This window comes from Sorex fumeus, unplaced genomic scaffold (genome assembly GCF_029834395.1).
Source record: "Sorex fumeus unplaced genomic scaffold, SorFum_2.1 ptg000109l, whole genome shotgun sequence".
NCBI lineage: Eukaryota > Metazoa > Chordata > Mammalia > Eulipotyphla > Soricidae > Sorex > Sorex fumeus.
Window position 1 is genome coordinate 235,410 of NW_026606166.1, and position 17,116 is coordinate 252,525.

Sequence of the window (17,116 nt, forward strand, 5' to 3'; positions counted from 1 at the left end):
AAGAGGTAATGAAATCAAAAAGCCACAGTAAGGGATGGAAAATAAGGCATGTGCAATACTCAATACAGGATAGCTACCACCACCACCACTACTTGGCAGAGATGGGGATTTTATCTAGATCTGGTCCCAAAGTCTATGTTCTCTCCAGTACTTCATAGTGCTTCCATGCTATCTCTTATATATTATTTCTATTTGTACACAAAAGCAGATGCTGAGAATAGTATGAACCCAAGGACTAAGTGAAATATAATTAAGCTGACATACTATAGATTATGCATTGGTCTGAGAAACTTCCTATAATTTCATGAAATTTAAAATACCTGATATGATCCAAGTCAGCTTAAGCTTACACTTATGAGCATCTGGCCCAAAAGAAAAGATACCATATATATATTAACTGACTGACAAGGAAATAGAAAACTACTAAGAAGGGGATATGGAGTCAACCTTGCCCAAGCATCTACTGTGTTTGTCATCATGCTAAGAGAAATCCCACATCTTTTTGGTGGTAACTACTACATTTCATCAGTGTGGCTACACACTGTCAAAACACAATTGAAAGTTCTACCAGTCTCATGGAGCATGTTTCTGGGTACAGGGTACATGGTACAACAATAAATATTGCCTTTAAAGAACTACAATATTTTGCTCAAAGTCAAAGGCAAAACAAGAAAAAGTTTCACTTCTCTTTACTAGTCAAGCAACCAACTGAAGGAATAAGCATTTTTCATTTAAACTGAGTAATAGAAAAAGCTAGTAATTTCTTGTTGAGACATACTATAGATTATGCATTGGTCTGAGAAACTTCCTATAATCTTTTTATTAATTTACACTGATAGGATATAGCACCTATCATTCAAAGAATTGAAGGTGCTTTACAAACATTAGCATTTAAAAAACAATTACATTTAAAAGTCTGGATTCTTACTGTTAAATCTCTTCGATTCCAGATACACAATTTCCTGGGACCTGATGGAGAGCAATTCTATTTCTGACAATGCAAGCTCAGAAAATTCAGATTTGCTTTCACAATACACGTGTTTTCCCAAACCTGATGCTGAACTTACAAGCAAAACCACAAAAGTCTTAAATGTTCTAAACAACATTTCACACCTTATTTCAAAAGCAAAATACAGGATTTAAGAGGTCAGAATCTTCCAACACTTGTAGACATCCAGACGGAATAGGAGCTGATGATTCAGGTTGCATATTAGATGTGCTCTTGATCCAGGCTTTTTAGGATCACACCCAAATAAACACATTTAGAATGGTGAGATTTTTCAGGAAAAAGCATTAACCTACAAAAAGCTAGCCAAGAGCAGATCAGGCAAATAAGGAGTAATTGGCAATTACAAGTAGACATTTCTCACTAGAGCCTAAGACATTTTATTAGAAACAAAATTTACCATAGGCAAATAAAAATAGTTATTATCCTCATTATACAACATAAGGGATTTTACATTCAGCCTAGATAGAGGGAGTAACAGAGGCTCCTGCCTACAGACCTATGACTTCAAGTCGCTCCCACCACACGATTCACTCTCTCGTACATAGCCCTTTTTTTGAGGGATCCAAATATTCCTTTTAGGTTTACAAAGTTCAATACATTCACTCTCTCTTCCCTTTACAGGTCTAAATAGTAAAACTATTCTTTTCATGCAAAAAGCCATTATTCAGTTGAAGAGGAAAAATCCAGGCAAACACAATGGCAGTTAAGAAATGGACAGAATATTATTGGCACATGCCCAACTAGTGACAAAACAAATGCATACACCATGACGTCAAAACAAAAATCACATTACAGGGATAACTAAATCAACTACATCAGTCTGAGCTAAGGAGTGTCAAATGGAAAAAAAGAGAACGGGGTTATGGTTTTATTGGTACAACTCAAAGGCAATGGAGAGGAAGTGCTCAAATACATTATGGTAACAGAAAAAAAGACTGCAGAGAGCTGTTGAAAGACCACACTAAGTTGACTGCTTTGTAATTTCCAGTGTTTCACCACAATTAGTAAAATACATAGTTACATATCCGTATCATAAAAAAAAAAACAAAAACCTTTCCTCCTGAATTACACTGGGCTCAGGGCAATGACACAGAGCTACTGACCCAACAGTTCAAGTGTGTGCAGCAAATGTCCGGTCAACTTCTTTCATAAAGTGATACAATTAAAAAACGATACAAGGAGTACTGTATGGGTGGTGGGGGCAGAGGGAACTGAGAGAGGATTGTGCTCATTTAATAAAAGAAAAATTATGTGCCAAGAAGCTTAGACTACAAAGGTTTTTATTGCATTTTTAGGTAACCTGGAGGTTCTTATCCTGAATGGGAAACTTAGTTTTCAAAACTACCTGAACAGATGCTAAAGTGCTTATTAATTGGCTGGCTTCACAAAAATTTCCTGGAATGACAAAAATTAATTATAGTAGTAAAGGGATACCAACTATTTCACAAAATGGCAGATTCCAATATCTTATGAACACAGTCATAAGAAGTACTGGAACACTTGTCCTTATTAAGTGGACAGATGCATATCAATAACTGATCATCCCAACCCTTTGGATACTAAAATTACTTACACAAAGCTGAAACATGGCATCACAGACCTTTACAAAAAAAGGACAATTTGTTTCTTTCTACTCCTTAAAAATATCTGCTTCAGATTACAGTTCACAAATACAAGAGTCCTGACTTTTCAACCTTTCCAGTTGCAGTTAAAAAATGAACACTTTCTAAAAGTTAAGGTCACATGTTACAGCAAGAGAAGAATGGTTCCTATGAAAAGACCACAGATTTTACTGAATGATAATCATGATAGATTGTAAACTGGATTGATCACATTCTACTAACTTGGTATCAAATGAACACATTAGCATTACAAGTATTAAATGTTTTTCTATTACTATAGAGGATATAAACCAAAACATTAATATGGCAGTTATGTTCTTTAGGCACAGTTTAGTGATTTTTTTTCAAATAAAAAATTGAATTTCAGTTGATGTTTTAAAGTGAACAACCAAAGGGCCAAGAACTCTGATAAGGGAAAAGAAAGAAAGAAAAAAAGAAAGAAACTTTAAGCTAACAATGTAAGCTGTTTAAAATTTCTAACACTTTAACCTATCTGGGTTTTATTTAAGATTACTTTATTGAAAATACAAGGAATCTGAAAAAGATCAATACAATTATCTTAATGTACAAAGTCAGAGCTGTAGCAGTTTTTAACTAAAATTTAAAAACACAACAAGGAGGGCAGCCCTTTAGAGCAATTTATTTGATATCCATTTAAAATATCATCCAACAAAGGACAATGCAGCGCACAGCTGGGACAGGTATACATAACTGGAGGCATTGGCAGTCCATCGTGCCTACTGAGTAACAACTTTGCTGCTGAAATTTCTTAAAACTTACCCAACTAAAATGAAAGACTGAATGATACAAAAGGAGCAATATTTCGGTGTAGTTTGTTTTGTTTTGTCGACTGACTTTTTTAAAAAAAGGAAACACATCCTGTTTCCCCCCAGATCAGTTAATAAGCAAGAGCTACATGCAGCAGTGTGAGTATTAAGACATTTCTCAAGTCTTCTCAAATGAGTCCAAGATGGGGATGGGATGGGGGAGAATATTGATAGAAAAACATTGCTATAGACACCATAACAAACAATAAATTTAGATAATTTTAAATTAAAAAAAAAAGGCAAGAGGCAGCATTTCAGCAGCAAAGTGCTCAATAAAAAGTATATTGTAGAGGGTAATACACGAAAGTTTGGGTAAGAGGGCAGAGAATGGGTCAGCAGGATGGGCGAAGGCCTCAAAGGAAATACGGCGTCGTCGTTCTGGGAGGAATAACACGTTCTGAATCTGGAACTGCCCGGAATAACTTTGGTTCTCTTGTATTTACATCTTTGAAGACCATGATCGAAGCAATATTTCCACAACGATAGCAGTAATTAGGAGCTGACCAGACTGTCACCAGCTTCTCATCAAACATGAATTTATAGCCTTCATGAACTAGTTGATGTGCTCTGCAGATGAGTTTTAAGTTGTTGATATGAACAAACTGAAATTTAGAAAAAGTTCTATTAAGTATTCAGCATAGAAATAAAATGAACCTATACAAGAAAAAAACAGCATAAATCCTGCTAAACATTCTCATGATATAATTCAGTAAGCTAGCAACATATAGTCAATTTCACCTGAATCTATTACAGAGTTGTAGAAATTGCAGTTATATTATTCACAGCTTTGGGATGAAAAGCATTCTCTAAGTACTACCAGATAGAAAGGAAAGTTGTCTTTTACTTTCTACTTACAATTTCTCTTTTTAATTATGGGGACACACTCAGTATACGCAGCCTATTGAGGTAATCTACCTGGCCCAAAATTGGGTTTTTTTTTTTTTTTGGTTTTGGGGTTTTGTTTTAATCACCAAGAATGTATTGCTGTTAAGGGGCCAGAGAAATAGTACAAAGCGCAAGGCACTTGACTTGCACATGGCCAACGAGGTTCAATTCCTAGCATCAGAGATGGGTCTCCAAGTCCACCAGGAATGATTCTGAGTGCACAGTCAGGAGTACCCCTGAGCACAGCCTTGTGTGGCCAGGAGACAGGAGAGGAAGGAGAGAGTGAGCAAGAGCGAGAGAGCAAGAGAGAGAGAGAAGAGAGAATTGCTATAAATATGTATCATTTACTGAAAGCTTAGTTTAGTTCCTGACAAACCCTGATATTTATTCTTCTTTTGCAACCTAAGCTAACAGAGGGATAGATAATTTACCAAAGTTACAGTTTAACAACCGATCAGAACCTGGTTCTCTGGTTCTATTACACTGGATTTCTTTCCAATATAAGCTCATCTCTTGTTTTGGGTGATTTTTTTTTGGCGGGGGGAGGGAGGGTCGTAGATTGTGGGGAGTGCACTCCTAACAGTGCAACAGTGCTTGGGAGCCACAAGGGCAACCCCCCAGTAGTACTTAGGGGGCTTGTGCAGTGCTGCGGATAAACCCAGGGTCTCACAAGTGCAAGGCATTTGCTCTACAACTTGAGCAACAGCCCCCTACACTATGTGTGTATCTTTATTTAACTGGGGTGGGCACTCCCAGGCATTTTCAGTGATTCTCATACCAGCTGTTCAGACCTAGTGGTTCAGTACTTAAGCCCAACAATACAGTGCTATATAGACCCAACAGTACTGGGCCATCAAGACCATCCTGGCAATACCTGGGTGTGGGGAGGGGGGAAGCAGAAATGGAGATAGTGTCAGAGAACAAACTCAATATCCAGTGCAGGCAAGCAGTCCTTAAAGCTATCCACCCAGCCTTCCTGTTACTTATTCTCGTGGTTTTGGAGCCTATTCCTGACCTACAGCTCAAGGACTGCACCTATGGTTCTCAGGGGACCATGCAATGCTGGAGACAGAACCTGGGACTCCAGCATGCAAAGCATAGTCTCCAGCCCCCCACTCATCCTGCCAGACCTCCCGTGCCTTCTTAATTGAAAACAGCTGGAACTTCAAAAAGCTGCCCATCGACAATAAACACACACACACACACACACACACACACACACATACGCGCGCACGCGTGCGCTACATCATCACACTGAACATCCAAAACTAATAAATTGTAAGTTTTTTTTCCTCTTATGGGGGGACAGGGGCCTCTCACCCAGCAGTGCTCAGGACTTACTTCTGGCTCTATGCTCAGGTTCTCTCCTGGAAGAGGCTTTGGGGAACCATATATGGTGCTGGGGATCAAACCTAAGTCGCCACACGCAAGGGAAGTGCCTATATCTGTCGATTTTTAAATCTCTTTCTTTGCTATCCCACTAATCACCAGATATATTTTAAATTTTGATCTTTTTTAGTTTTGCATTTTTGGCCACACCTGGCTCTCTTTTTAGGGATCATTCCCGGGGGTCAGGAGCCCATAAGAGTGCTGGAAAATGAGCCACAGTCAGCGTATGCTAGGCTAGCACCTTAGCCCCTCTACTCTCTTGGACCCCTACTCGGATTATATGAAAGTAAAGCATTATTTACTTCGTACACATTAACAAGTGGATGCTGGAGGAGGTGAAAGGTGATCACCACACTTAGCCGTTATCCTCAGTAATCATAATTGAAATAAGCTAACTAAAAGCTTGTTATCTATGGTTACCCACAGATCTCGCTATAATCCACTAGCAAACAACAAAACTTTTTTCTGGAAATATGACTTTACCTCATTTGTGACTTTTGCACCAAACAGCCAACCTGCTCCTCGGGGACTGATGGCCCAAGTATCCACATCTTCAGGATCTGACCACACCAGATCACAAAATGCTCCTTTATGGGGTATTTCCTGGTTCCTTTCAATGGTTCGAATTTGATCCAGTGTTTTGATATCAGGAGATAAGCCACCATGAACACATAAAATCTGCTCATCTATTAACTGTCAAAATAGGGTAAGAGAGTTGAACATAAAATAAACTCAGTCATATCTAAATTCATGTTATTATCAATACAACTAAGATGGTAATTATGCAAAATATGCAGTGTTGTTGGTAAGAAAATACTTTGCAAATATCTATATAAACTTACAGCTGCTACTGTGAGCATGTCAAAGACTTTGGTACAGTATCTCCAGGCATTAGCATTTCCGTATTTGGTTTGGCACTCATCTATGAAAGAAATGGAAGAGTTCACATTAATATTAGATACTGGCATACAATTATAATTAGTATAATACTAAAACCGAAAGAGTCCTACATCTGTCTAAACAACACTGGGGCCAGGCAGAAAGAGCAGGGGTTAATGCACTTGGCCTGACCTGGATTTGATCCTCAGTACCAAAGGGCCTCCATAATATTGCTGGATGTAGCTCTGGAGACCCCCAAATACCAGGGGTGTGGCCCTCAAGGTCCCCAAGCACTGCTGGAGTGATTCTGGTCACCCCTGGCAATGCAAGGACTAAACAGCACCAAATCTTCAGGTTCCAGTACTGAATAAACGTCCAGGTAGGCAGAGTATTGTTGAGGCCCTCAGGCCCCCTGAGCACTGCTTGGTCAACTCACCAAAACAAACAATGCATCCAATACTAGTCACTGAAACCGCAGAAATTCAGCTCAATCTAGGCCCGTAATTTATGACATATAATTAGTGTTCAATTCTAGAAGATCCCCCTCATATGACCAAGACCACTATTTAAGTACACATAAACAGAAAGTGTATCTGTATATATGTGTCAATCCTAAGAGGTGGTTCTGCTTTCATTCCAGAAATAACCCTAAAAAGCACCTAATATCAGTTAAATGTTATGATCAAAAAAAGCTAAATAATGTGAGATCTGAGAATAATACCCAAAGACAAACAGAAGGACTGGTCCAGGGTAGGAAGCTTGCCACAAGAGGGTGGGAGGCGAGGGAGGGAATGGAGTTAGGTCAGAGAAGGGACCACTATGACAAGGATAATTGGAAATGATCACTCTGGACAAAAACTGGGTGCCAAAAGCAGGTAAAGTGATTTACGTGATAACCTTTCAGTAACAGCACTGCAAACCAAGTATCTGACAAAGGGGAGAGACAGAGAGAGACAGAGACAGAAAGAAGAAAAGTGTCTGCCATAGAAGAACCTGGTGAAGAGGGGAAAATGGACTAGGGACATTGGTGGCGAGAATAGACACTAGTGACAAGATGTGTGATTTTGTAACTATCTCATGGTCATTCAATTTAAAAAAATAAAAGAAAAGCTAAATAAGACTGGAGAAAGAGAATAGATAAGGTGTTTTTCGTGCAAGCATCCGACCCTGGTTCAATCCCCAGCACTGCATATAGCCCACTGACCCCAGAACCAGGAAGAAGCCCTGCACACCACCACGCTGTACCCGCCAACAAAACAGGGGTAGATATTAATTTCACACCAACCAAAGAAAATACTTTTCTCTATTGTTACTAACACTGGGTAATTCTGTTAAACAGTTTATTTAATTTACTTTATTCTAGCAAGATAAGAAGGATCTAGAAGATCCTTAATTATAATATTATGGGTAATTAATTCATACTTCAACATTTCTCAGGTCTTTGTTGTCTCTTCTGAGATTTTCTGTAGTTATGCAACTAAATATTTGAGATTCAATATCAGTATCTGACTGGTAGTTACTGGGGACTATCAAAAGATGTTCTTACATACTCCCAGCTTAACATTCTCTGATGCATAATTAAGTTACACTCCTCTCTTTCCAAAGAATACCATGGGAGTTCTCATCTTTAAATTTTTCCTTAAATATTTGAAAAAAAAAAGGCACATCCCTTATTTTTTTTGCTTTTTTTTTTTTTTTTTTTGCTTTTTTTGGGTCATAACCAGCAATGCTCAGGGGTTACTACTGGCTCTGCACTCAAGAATTACTCCTGGTAGTGCTTGGGGGACCGTATGGGATGCAAGGGATTGAACCGGTTGGCCGCTTACAAGGCAAATGCCCTGCCCGCTCTACTATCGCTCCAGCCCCTGGCACATCACCATTGTCTTATGAAAATGTTAGAAGACCATAAAATATGAGAGAAAATGGTCAATTCCCAAGATTTTCTAAATTATGTATGTGAAGCAGAATCCTTAAAAATTTACCATGGGAGCTCTACCAACTGAGCTCAGTTTACAGTCAATAATTTTGTATCTTTCGCATCTTTACACATACACAGAGCCGCTCGTTCATTAAATTGCTCATATAGGTTTATCAGTGTGCAATGAAAGGTCAAATTAGTAAATTAGTTCATTTTCAAGGAACTTTTTATATTATTTTGTCATCACTGTGATTAAAATACAATGATGATTACAATTATCACATTCCCAGAGCTGGAGCGATAGCACAGCGGGTAGGGTGTTTGCTTTGCACGCAGCCGACCCAGGTTCGATTCCCAGCATCCCATGTGGTCCCCTGAGCACCGCCAGGAGTAATTCCTGAGAGCAGAGCCAGGAGTAACCCCTGTGCATTGCCGGGTATGACCCAAAATAAATATATATATGTACATATATATATATATATCACATTCCCAAGGATTTGAATTTCCTCTTATTAAATAAAACCATAAAACCCACTCTGAGACAATAGCTTCCTCTAGTATTGAAAAAGAAAATTCAATACTAGATGTTGGGCTATTGTTATTTTTTGTCAGAGCATCTTAATGAGAGTGTCCTCTTAGGGGCTTGCATATAGCAGTCTTGCATGCGACCAATCCAGGTCAATCCCTGGCAACTCATATGATCCCCCGAGTCCTTCTAGGAATAATTCCTGGACTCAAAGCCAGGAGTAAGCCCTGAGCAAGGCTAGGTGTGGCCCCCAATAAAACAAAACAAAAAAACACAAAAACAAAACACATATAATAAAATTTCCTCCTGGGCCAGAGAGAGATCAATGAGCTGAGTTTGTATGTGGAAGGCCTGAGTTCAATGCCCAACTCCTCATGGTACCCTGAGCACCCACAAATATAGAAGAAACACCTGTATAATGAAAAATAGATGGAAAAGTGTTTTTTCAATATGATAAAAAAATTAATTATAAAACAATGAAATAAAAATAAAATGTCCTCATTTCTTTCCTCATTTTATCTTTATTTGCTGTACATTAGTTAATGTTGGTCAAATTCTGGGCTGTAACTATATGTGTAGCATGAACCTAAACCTGAAACACTGAAGCTGGCTGCTTTCACTGAGCTAAGAGTATAAATTATCTGAATTATCTGCTTTTTATTTAAAAAGCAAAGCTTTGTTTTGTTTTGGGTCATATCAGCTATGCGAAGGGCCTAATTCTGGCACTGTGCTTAGAGGCCACTCCTGCCAGAGCTCAGTGATCTATATGTGCTGCCAGGGCACAAGCAAGGCAAGCACCTAAATCTTTGCCTCTAAGAAAAAAATCAAAAGATATTTGGTATTTACGCACAAAGATATATCAACTATGCTTACAATAGTAGTTTATAAACAGCACCTTCCTTTTTTTTTTTTTTGCGGGGGGGGGGGGGGGGTTGGGCCATACCCAGTGGTGCTCAGAGTTTACTCCTGGTCCTGTGCTCAGGAAATCACTGCTGGTGGAGTCTGGGATCAAACACAGGCTGTGTGCCAGGCAAGCACCCTGCCAGTTGTATAATCTCTCTGGCTCCAAACTCCTCAGACCTAAGTTGAAAAATCTGGCTACATCAATTATGATACATCCATATAGTAAATATAAATTCAACTATAGAAATAATGTCAAAGGGCTAGTTAGGTGACTCAATAAGCTGGGGGCATGTTTTGCAGGCAGGAGACCCTACTTCAATTCTTGGCATCACATAGTCACCCAAGCACTTAATCAACCCCCAAGTACCAATGGGTATAGCCAAAATAAGTGAATAAATAAAATAAGGTATGGGGCAGAAGAGACAGTACAATGAGTAGGGTGCATGCCACTGAGCATATGCTTTGCATTCAGAGGACTGATTCCAGCACTACACGGTCCCCAGAGGACCACCAGGAGCAACCCCTAAGTACCAGGTCAGGAGTAGCCCCTGAATATTGCTGGGTGGGGCCCAAACACACACACACACAAAAGAATTTCAAAGGGAAAATGCTGGTCACAAAATTAAGTGAAAAAAGAGACATAACCCCTTTTTAGGTTGGGGTATACATGTTCACACACATTCATTTTGGGGGATCCTTCCCAAACAGTGCTCTGGGGACTTAGAGACTCTTCCCTGTGAAACTTGACCAAGCATTCTGGCAGTTCAGTGGAAGGCCCAAGGATGTGGTGCTGCTATTGCCCTGGTGGTACCAGGGTTTATCCTGACTACCCCTACAGTGCTCGGGGGTAACCAGGATCACACCCAGCAATGCCCAGGAGCCTCCAGGGCTGCACACAGCATGGCTGAGGAGACAATCTGGTGCCAGGGACTGAACCTATATCATGCAAGTCATGTGCTTAATCCCTGTATTACTATCTCTCTGGCCCCAAGATGATATGCATATAAACACACACATACACACTCCATAGAAATGGTGCAAAGGCAAAGGTGCTTTTATAGAAATAGCTGAAGCCACAACCCAGGAAGGAGGGAGGGGAGGGGAGGAGATGGGAGGGGGAAAGAAAGGGAGGGGGGGCAGGTAGGGGATGGGAGATGAGGGGGAGGGGGGAAAGAAGGAAGGAAGATGAAGTTCTCAAACTTGAGTTTGCAGAACATTCAACTTCAGCACATTTTGGATCTTTTCCTCAAAAGGTCACTCTAGTGGGCCAAAGAGAGAGTAGAGCTGATAGGGCGTGTGCCTTGCACTTGACTGACCAATGTTCAATACTGGCACCCTATTTGGTTCCAAACCCTGCCAGGAGTGATCCCTGAGCACACAGCCAGGAGTAAGCCCTGAGCACTGCCAGATATGGCCCCATACCACACCCCCCACAGCAACAGTCTATAGTGGGTTCAGTAATTTACAATGAGGGAGGGGACTGGGGCTGCTCGGGGAAACACTTAGTCAGGAAGTGCAGGCCTGACAGTTCGATGCTTAGGCCCAGCAATATGATGATGCTCAGGCACAGCAGTGTGGAGGCTATCAGGCTACTCCCAGCAGGGTCAGGGTACAAAGGCAAGCTATAGTTTAACACATATCCAGGTGTTCCAATGAGATCAACTGAGTACTACACCTCAAAGCACTGATCCAGAAAAATGCTTAACAGAAAACTGAGATGACTTTCTTCTATGGTAAAGTTTTCAATTGACTGGAAAAACCAAAATGAGGAATCAGCAATTGGAGGTGTAGTTCAGCAACAGAGCAGATTTTGCTTCTTTGGACCCTGGGTTGAATCCCCAGCAAAGCAAACAAAAAAGAAAATAGAAAAAGAAAAAAAAGAAAATAGAAAAAGATTATCTGTGTTTTCTAACTTTACTACATAGCAAATGTATGACTTGTGTGTGTGGTTTTTTTTTTCCCCCACTGAGGAAAGTCAAACAATATTCAGATTCAGAGAAACAGATCTTACCATAAAATCCATACACCTGTGTTATCTGTCTACTCTCATGATTTCCTCGAAGAAGTGTAATACGATCAGGCCATTTAGCCTTTAGAGCAAGAAGGTAAGTGAAGGTCTCCAAACTATAGTAACCTCTGTCTACAAAATCACCCTGTAAGGTAAAAGTTTACAATTACATCAATACAATAGCATTTAGTATTTTTTAAATATATCATGTGCCAAAATAGCAATAAAACCCAAAATAATCAAAATGAAGAGTTACATATTAAATTTGGAAATTAACATTTAACCAAAAAACTCAAGTGGACATGAATAAACTAGTCTGTTAAATGTTTTGCTAGTCTATGAGAAAAGAAAAATGAGTTGAAGGGCCAAAGAGATAGTACAGGGATTAAGTGCTTGCCTTGCATATAGCTAGTACTGGCTCAGTCTCCCCAGAACTGTATATGGTTGTACCAGCACCACCAGGAGTGATCCCTGAGCAAAGAGCCAAGAGTAAGTCCTGAGCCCCACTGGGTATGGTCCCAAAACCAAAATTATAATAATAGCACATTAAAGATTTAAGTGCACATTAAAGATTTAATATGCCAAATACCAGTAACAATGATGGGTCTCATTCTCCTAACTCTGAAAGAGCCTTGAATATGGCACTTTTTAAAAAATCTCAGGGCTAGGACAAAGGAGATGTTACTGGGGCCTGCTCGAGGCAATCGACGAATAACAGGATGGTCGTGATCGTGATCGTGAAAGATTTAAGTATTTAGACCAGTGGTTTTTTGCTAGTTTTCTCTGTCCATTGACTATAATTAAAAAGGGCTACAATCTTGTACTATGCAGAGAAAAATTTACTGAAGCAATTATTTTCAACTATTTGCTAAAGCTACTTAAGAGAAAATGAAAAATACAGAAAAGCATAAAACCACCTTTTCACATGTTGAAACAGTGATTGTGAGATAAAGACAATATGTAATTCACATGTGCTAAGTCAGATCCTTTCCATTTTAAACAAGTATTTACATACCATAAATATGTAGTTTGTGTCAGGAACCTGACCTCCAGTTCTGAATAGTTCACAAAGGTCATAAAACTAAAAAAGAAAGGCAATATACGCTGATTACAATTGCTGTCAAGAGAAGAAGAGCAAAACTGAGAGCAAAATGTGTAAAGCAGCGGTGAAGAGGATTTCAGGAGCCTGGGGATGGTCCTGTGGCACAGTGCCAGCCTTGCGACAGGAGGCTGCTGAGTTCCCCATCACTGACCCATGTGCACTGAGTACACTCCAGGGGTCACTGCGTTGCGATCCCCGGCACCACAGAGTCTGTGATCTCTGGCACACAAGAGACAGGTGTGTCTGAGTGTCACAACTAAAGAACACGACCTTCAGCAAGCGCCCCAGCCAAGAATGCAACCCCCAGCAAGCAAACCAACCAAAAACTATAGGAGAGCACCACCACTGAAGAACGCAACCCCAAGCACCACAGCCAGGAGGGAGGGCACACAACCGGGTGTGTGATCCCAGGAAACCAAAATAAAGGCTTTTGTAAAAAAAAAAAAAAAAAAAAAAAAATTTAAAAACTGTAAAATGAAGAGGAAGGGGAACTTTAAAAAGAAAAAGATTTCAAATATTTACTTTAATAAAGAAAGTATAAACAAAACTTGAGAGTACACAGCTCCCAAGCCTTTAATAAAAAGGCATGAGTAAAGTTCAGTTCCCATTAAAGTCATTTCTAAAGCATTGTTATTAAAGGCCTGCTTTCTCCCACATTGCCCATGAAAATTTGTGCTTGTGTGGAAGGGGAGAGGAGAACTGCTGGGCCTCAAATATATAGAGCAAACATACTATCTTTGAGCTACATTCCAATCACCTCTGCTAAGAACTGCCAGGTATGGCCCAAAAAAACCCCATCCCACCTCACCTACCATTTTACATTTAACTTTTATACTTGAACTAGTTAAATTTCTCACATTCAAATAGTCACCTCTGAAATAAAGAAATTTTAGTTACTGACATAACCACTACCACTTATAACAAAGTTCCATGAATCTAAGGTCATTACTTGCTGGCCGGAGCAGTAGATAGTGGCCAACCCAGCTTCGATCCCCCACATTCCATATGGTCCCCCAGCACCACCAGGATTAATTCCTGAGTGTGGAGTCAGGAGTAAACCCCTGAGAAAGGACAAGTGTGACCAAAAAACAGAAATAAATAGTCATTTCTTCCTTAGGAGAAATAACTTACAGGGCTAGAGAGATAATACAGTGGGTAGGGCACTTGCTTTGCACAGTCAACCTATGTTCGTTCCCAGCACTCCATATGGTCCCCTAATTCCAGGCAGAAGTGACCCCTGAGTGCAGAGCCAGAAGTAAGCCCTGCATACTGCAGGATGTGACCCTACCCACTACCTCACACACACACACACACACACTGAAATTTGAAGTGGGACCCAAAAGATCGTTCAGTGGCTTAAGGGACTTGCCCAGAAAAAAGGTTGAGTTCAAATCCATATGTCATTACTTGCATAGAGGTATCAGAACAGCTGTGCATGAACGAGGGGAAAATGCGTTCAGTATAATTCTTGTAGAAAGTATATATAAATGTCTATATACACATGCATATAAGCATAGGGGTTTCTCTGCTCTAATAATTCTATTTCTGTGACTCACTTTTTGTTGGGGAATAGGGGGCCACACTCAGTGGTGCTCAGGGCTTATCCAGGAATGACTCCTGATAGTGCTTGGGGACCATCATCAGCGCTAGGTATCAAACTGGAGTCAGCCACATGTAAGGCAAACCATCTTCACTCCCATACTATCTCTCCAGCCCTTCTATGACCCTCTTAGAAGAGGGAAAAATCAAATGCTATAAAATTCTTAAAAATGTGTTAAAAGTAAATTTATGACTAACATGGAATTTTTTGCTGTTTTGGTTTTTGTTCTGATCACACTCAGCAGTGCTCAAGGCTTAATCCTTGCTCTGTGCTCAGAGGTCACTCCAGGTTGTGCTCTAGGAACCATATAGGGTGCCAGGGATTAAACCCACGAAGGCTATGTGCAAAGGAAGTGCCCTAACCACTGTACTATCTCTCCAGCCCCAACATGAAAATATTTCAATAAAGTGTGTAGATTTCAGAACTTTTTCAACATTTTTTGTTTCAGAATTTAGTTACCATATTAGAAATTAAAACTGATCACTTTTGGGCTGGAGCAATAGCATAGCAGGTAGGGCGTTTGCCTTGCATGCGGCTGACCCGGGTTCAATTCCCGGCATCCCATATGGTCCCCTGAGCACCAACGGGAGTAAATCCTGAGTGCGTGAGCCAGGAGTAACTTCTGCACATTGCCGGGTGTGACCCAAAAAAAAAAAAAAAAGATCACTTTCAATGTTTAAATTCTTTTTCCTTATTAAGCCCCCATGATTACAATTTTACATTACTGTCAATGGTATCATGCATAGAACAAACACCTCACCCACCACCAGAGTGCTCATTTTCTCCATGTCTCACTGCCCTGGTAAGCTCCCTTTTGTAGACCAGTTCTTACACTCTATTGCTTTCGGCTGGGGTTTCTTATATCCTACAATATGAGGCAAATCATTCTGTATCAGTCACTCTCCTGGCTGACTTGCTCAGCATGATGCCCTCCAGCTCAATCCATGTTGTAACAAATTGCATGATTTCATCTTTCCTTATAGCTGAACTATATTGTGCATACACAACGTGGTTTCTTTTTCTAGTCATCTGTTCTCGTACATTGTACAGGGCGATTAGAGGCTGCCCCAAAAGCCTCTATCCCTCTTGGAGAGCCTGGCAGCTACCGCGAGTATTCTGCCCGCACGGCAGAGCCTCGCAAGCTATACATTATATATTCAATATGCCAAAACCAGTAATTACAAAGGGTCTCATTCCCCTGGAGACATTACTGGCACCCACTCAAGCAAATCAACGATTAATGGGAAGTCAAGTGATCAAGTGATCTGTTCTTGTACATTAGGGCTGTTTTCAAATTTGGGCTACCATGACATTATTAAAATCAGTATAAACTCATTTAAAAAGTCACACACAGGGGGCTGGAGAGATAGCATAGCGGGTAGGGCGTTTGCCTTGCACGCAGCTGACCCGGGTTCGATTCCCAGCATCCCATATGGTCCCCTGAGCACTGCCAGGAGTAACTCCTGAGTGCAGAGCCAGGAGTAACCCCTGTGCATTGCCAGGTGTGACCCAAAAAGCAAAATAAAATAAAATAAAATAGGTATTGTTAATCATTTTTTAAAAGAAAAAGTTACATACATATTTTAATTTCAAATTTACAAAACAAGGTAAGCTGAGTGAGGAGGGGGCAAGAATTGTACATCTGATTGGATATACTTATATATAATATAAAGTACAAATCTATGATTTTAATTAAAGTTTAAAGGCTATTGCATATACTGGAATCCAAGTTCAAAACACCCCCTACCATCATTGAATGTTAGTTCTAAGGCCCCTGAGTACCACCAGAATGGCCAGGTGGTCCCTGTCAGCAGAGGGACGAAGTAGTTCTCTATCCTCAGGCCTAGCAACAACTTCCTAAGCCTGGTTAGCCAGTACCATTAGGAATAGTTCCTGGATATCCTGAGAACTACCTTGGAGTCTCCATCACCACCAGAAGAAAAGAAAAAGAAAATATTTGGTTTACTCCAGTTTTTAGGAAATGTGCTAAGGCACTGCTTATATTAGCAAGCTTTACGTAAGCAAAATAAAATGCTACTTCTAAAAAGAAGTAATGCTACATGAAAGCTTTAATAAATCCATTCTGACAGAGCTGAGCTTACCAAGAATGTGGGGGGAGGGAAGGGGGTTGTCGAGAGCACTGAGTCAATGATACCAGGAAGCAGCAGACACTCTGATGGAAGCTGTGGTGTCAGACTGTTGTATGCATAAAACCCTACTGCAAATCATGGTGCCACAAACAAAATTTAGAAAGGAAAATAGGAAAATATGACTTAAAAAAATAAGGGGCCAGATAACACAGTCACCTGGGCCCACCAGAAGTGATCCCAGAGTGAAAAGCCAGTAGTAAGCCCTGAGTATAGCCAGGTATAACCCCCAAACAATAAGTAAATAAATAAATAAATAAAGGCCAGAGCTCTACCACTCAGTCTCCAACCCTTTAAGTGA

At 40.2% G+C, this 17,116-nt stretch overlaps 1 protein-coding gene across 2 annotated transcripts in view; it reads right to left on the bottom strand.

Moving 5' to 3' along the window:
• Window positions 1-795: 795 nt before the first annotated feature.
• Window positions 796-17,116, bottom strand: part of LOC130042734 (serine/threonine-protein phosphatase 6 catalytic subunit) — a 99,684-nt gene continuing 83,363 nt past the window's right edge. For both annotated transcript variants that reach the window (XM_056134925.1, XM_056134923.1), the window contains 5 exons: window positions 12,982-13,047; window positions 11,970-12,111; window positions 6,575-6,654; window positions 6,216-6,425; window positions 796-4,060 (listed from right to left, as the gene is read on the bottom strand). In XM_056134925.1, coding sequence (XP_055990900.1) covers window positions 3,812-4,060; window positions 6,216-6,425; window positions 6,575-6,654; window positions 11,970-12,111; window positions 12,982-13,047 — 747 coding nt within the window. In that variant the 3' untranslated portion in view covers window positions 796-3,811. The remainder of the gene's footprint in view (window positions 4,061-6,215; window positions 6,426-6,574; window positions 6,655-11,969; window positions 12,112-12,981; window positions 13,048-17,116) is intronic.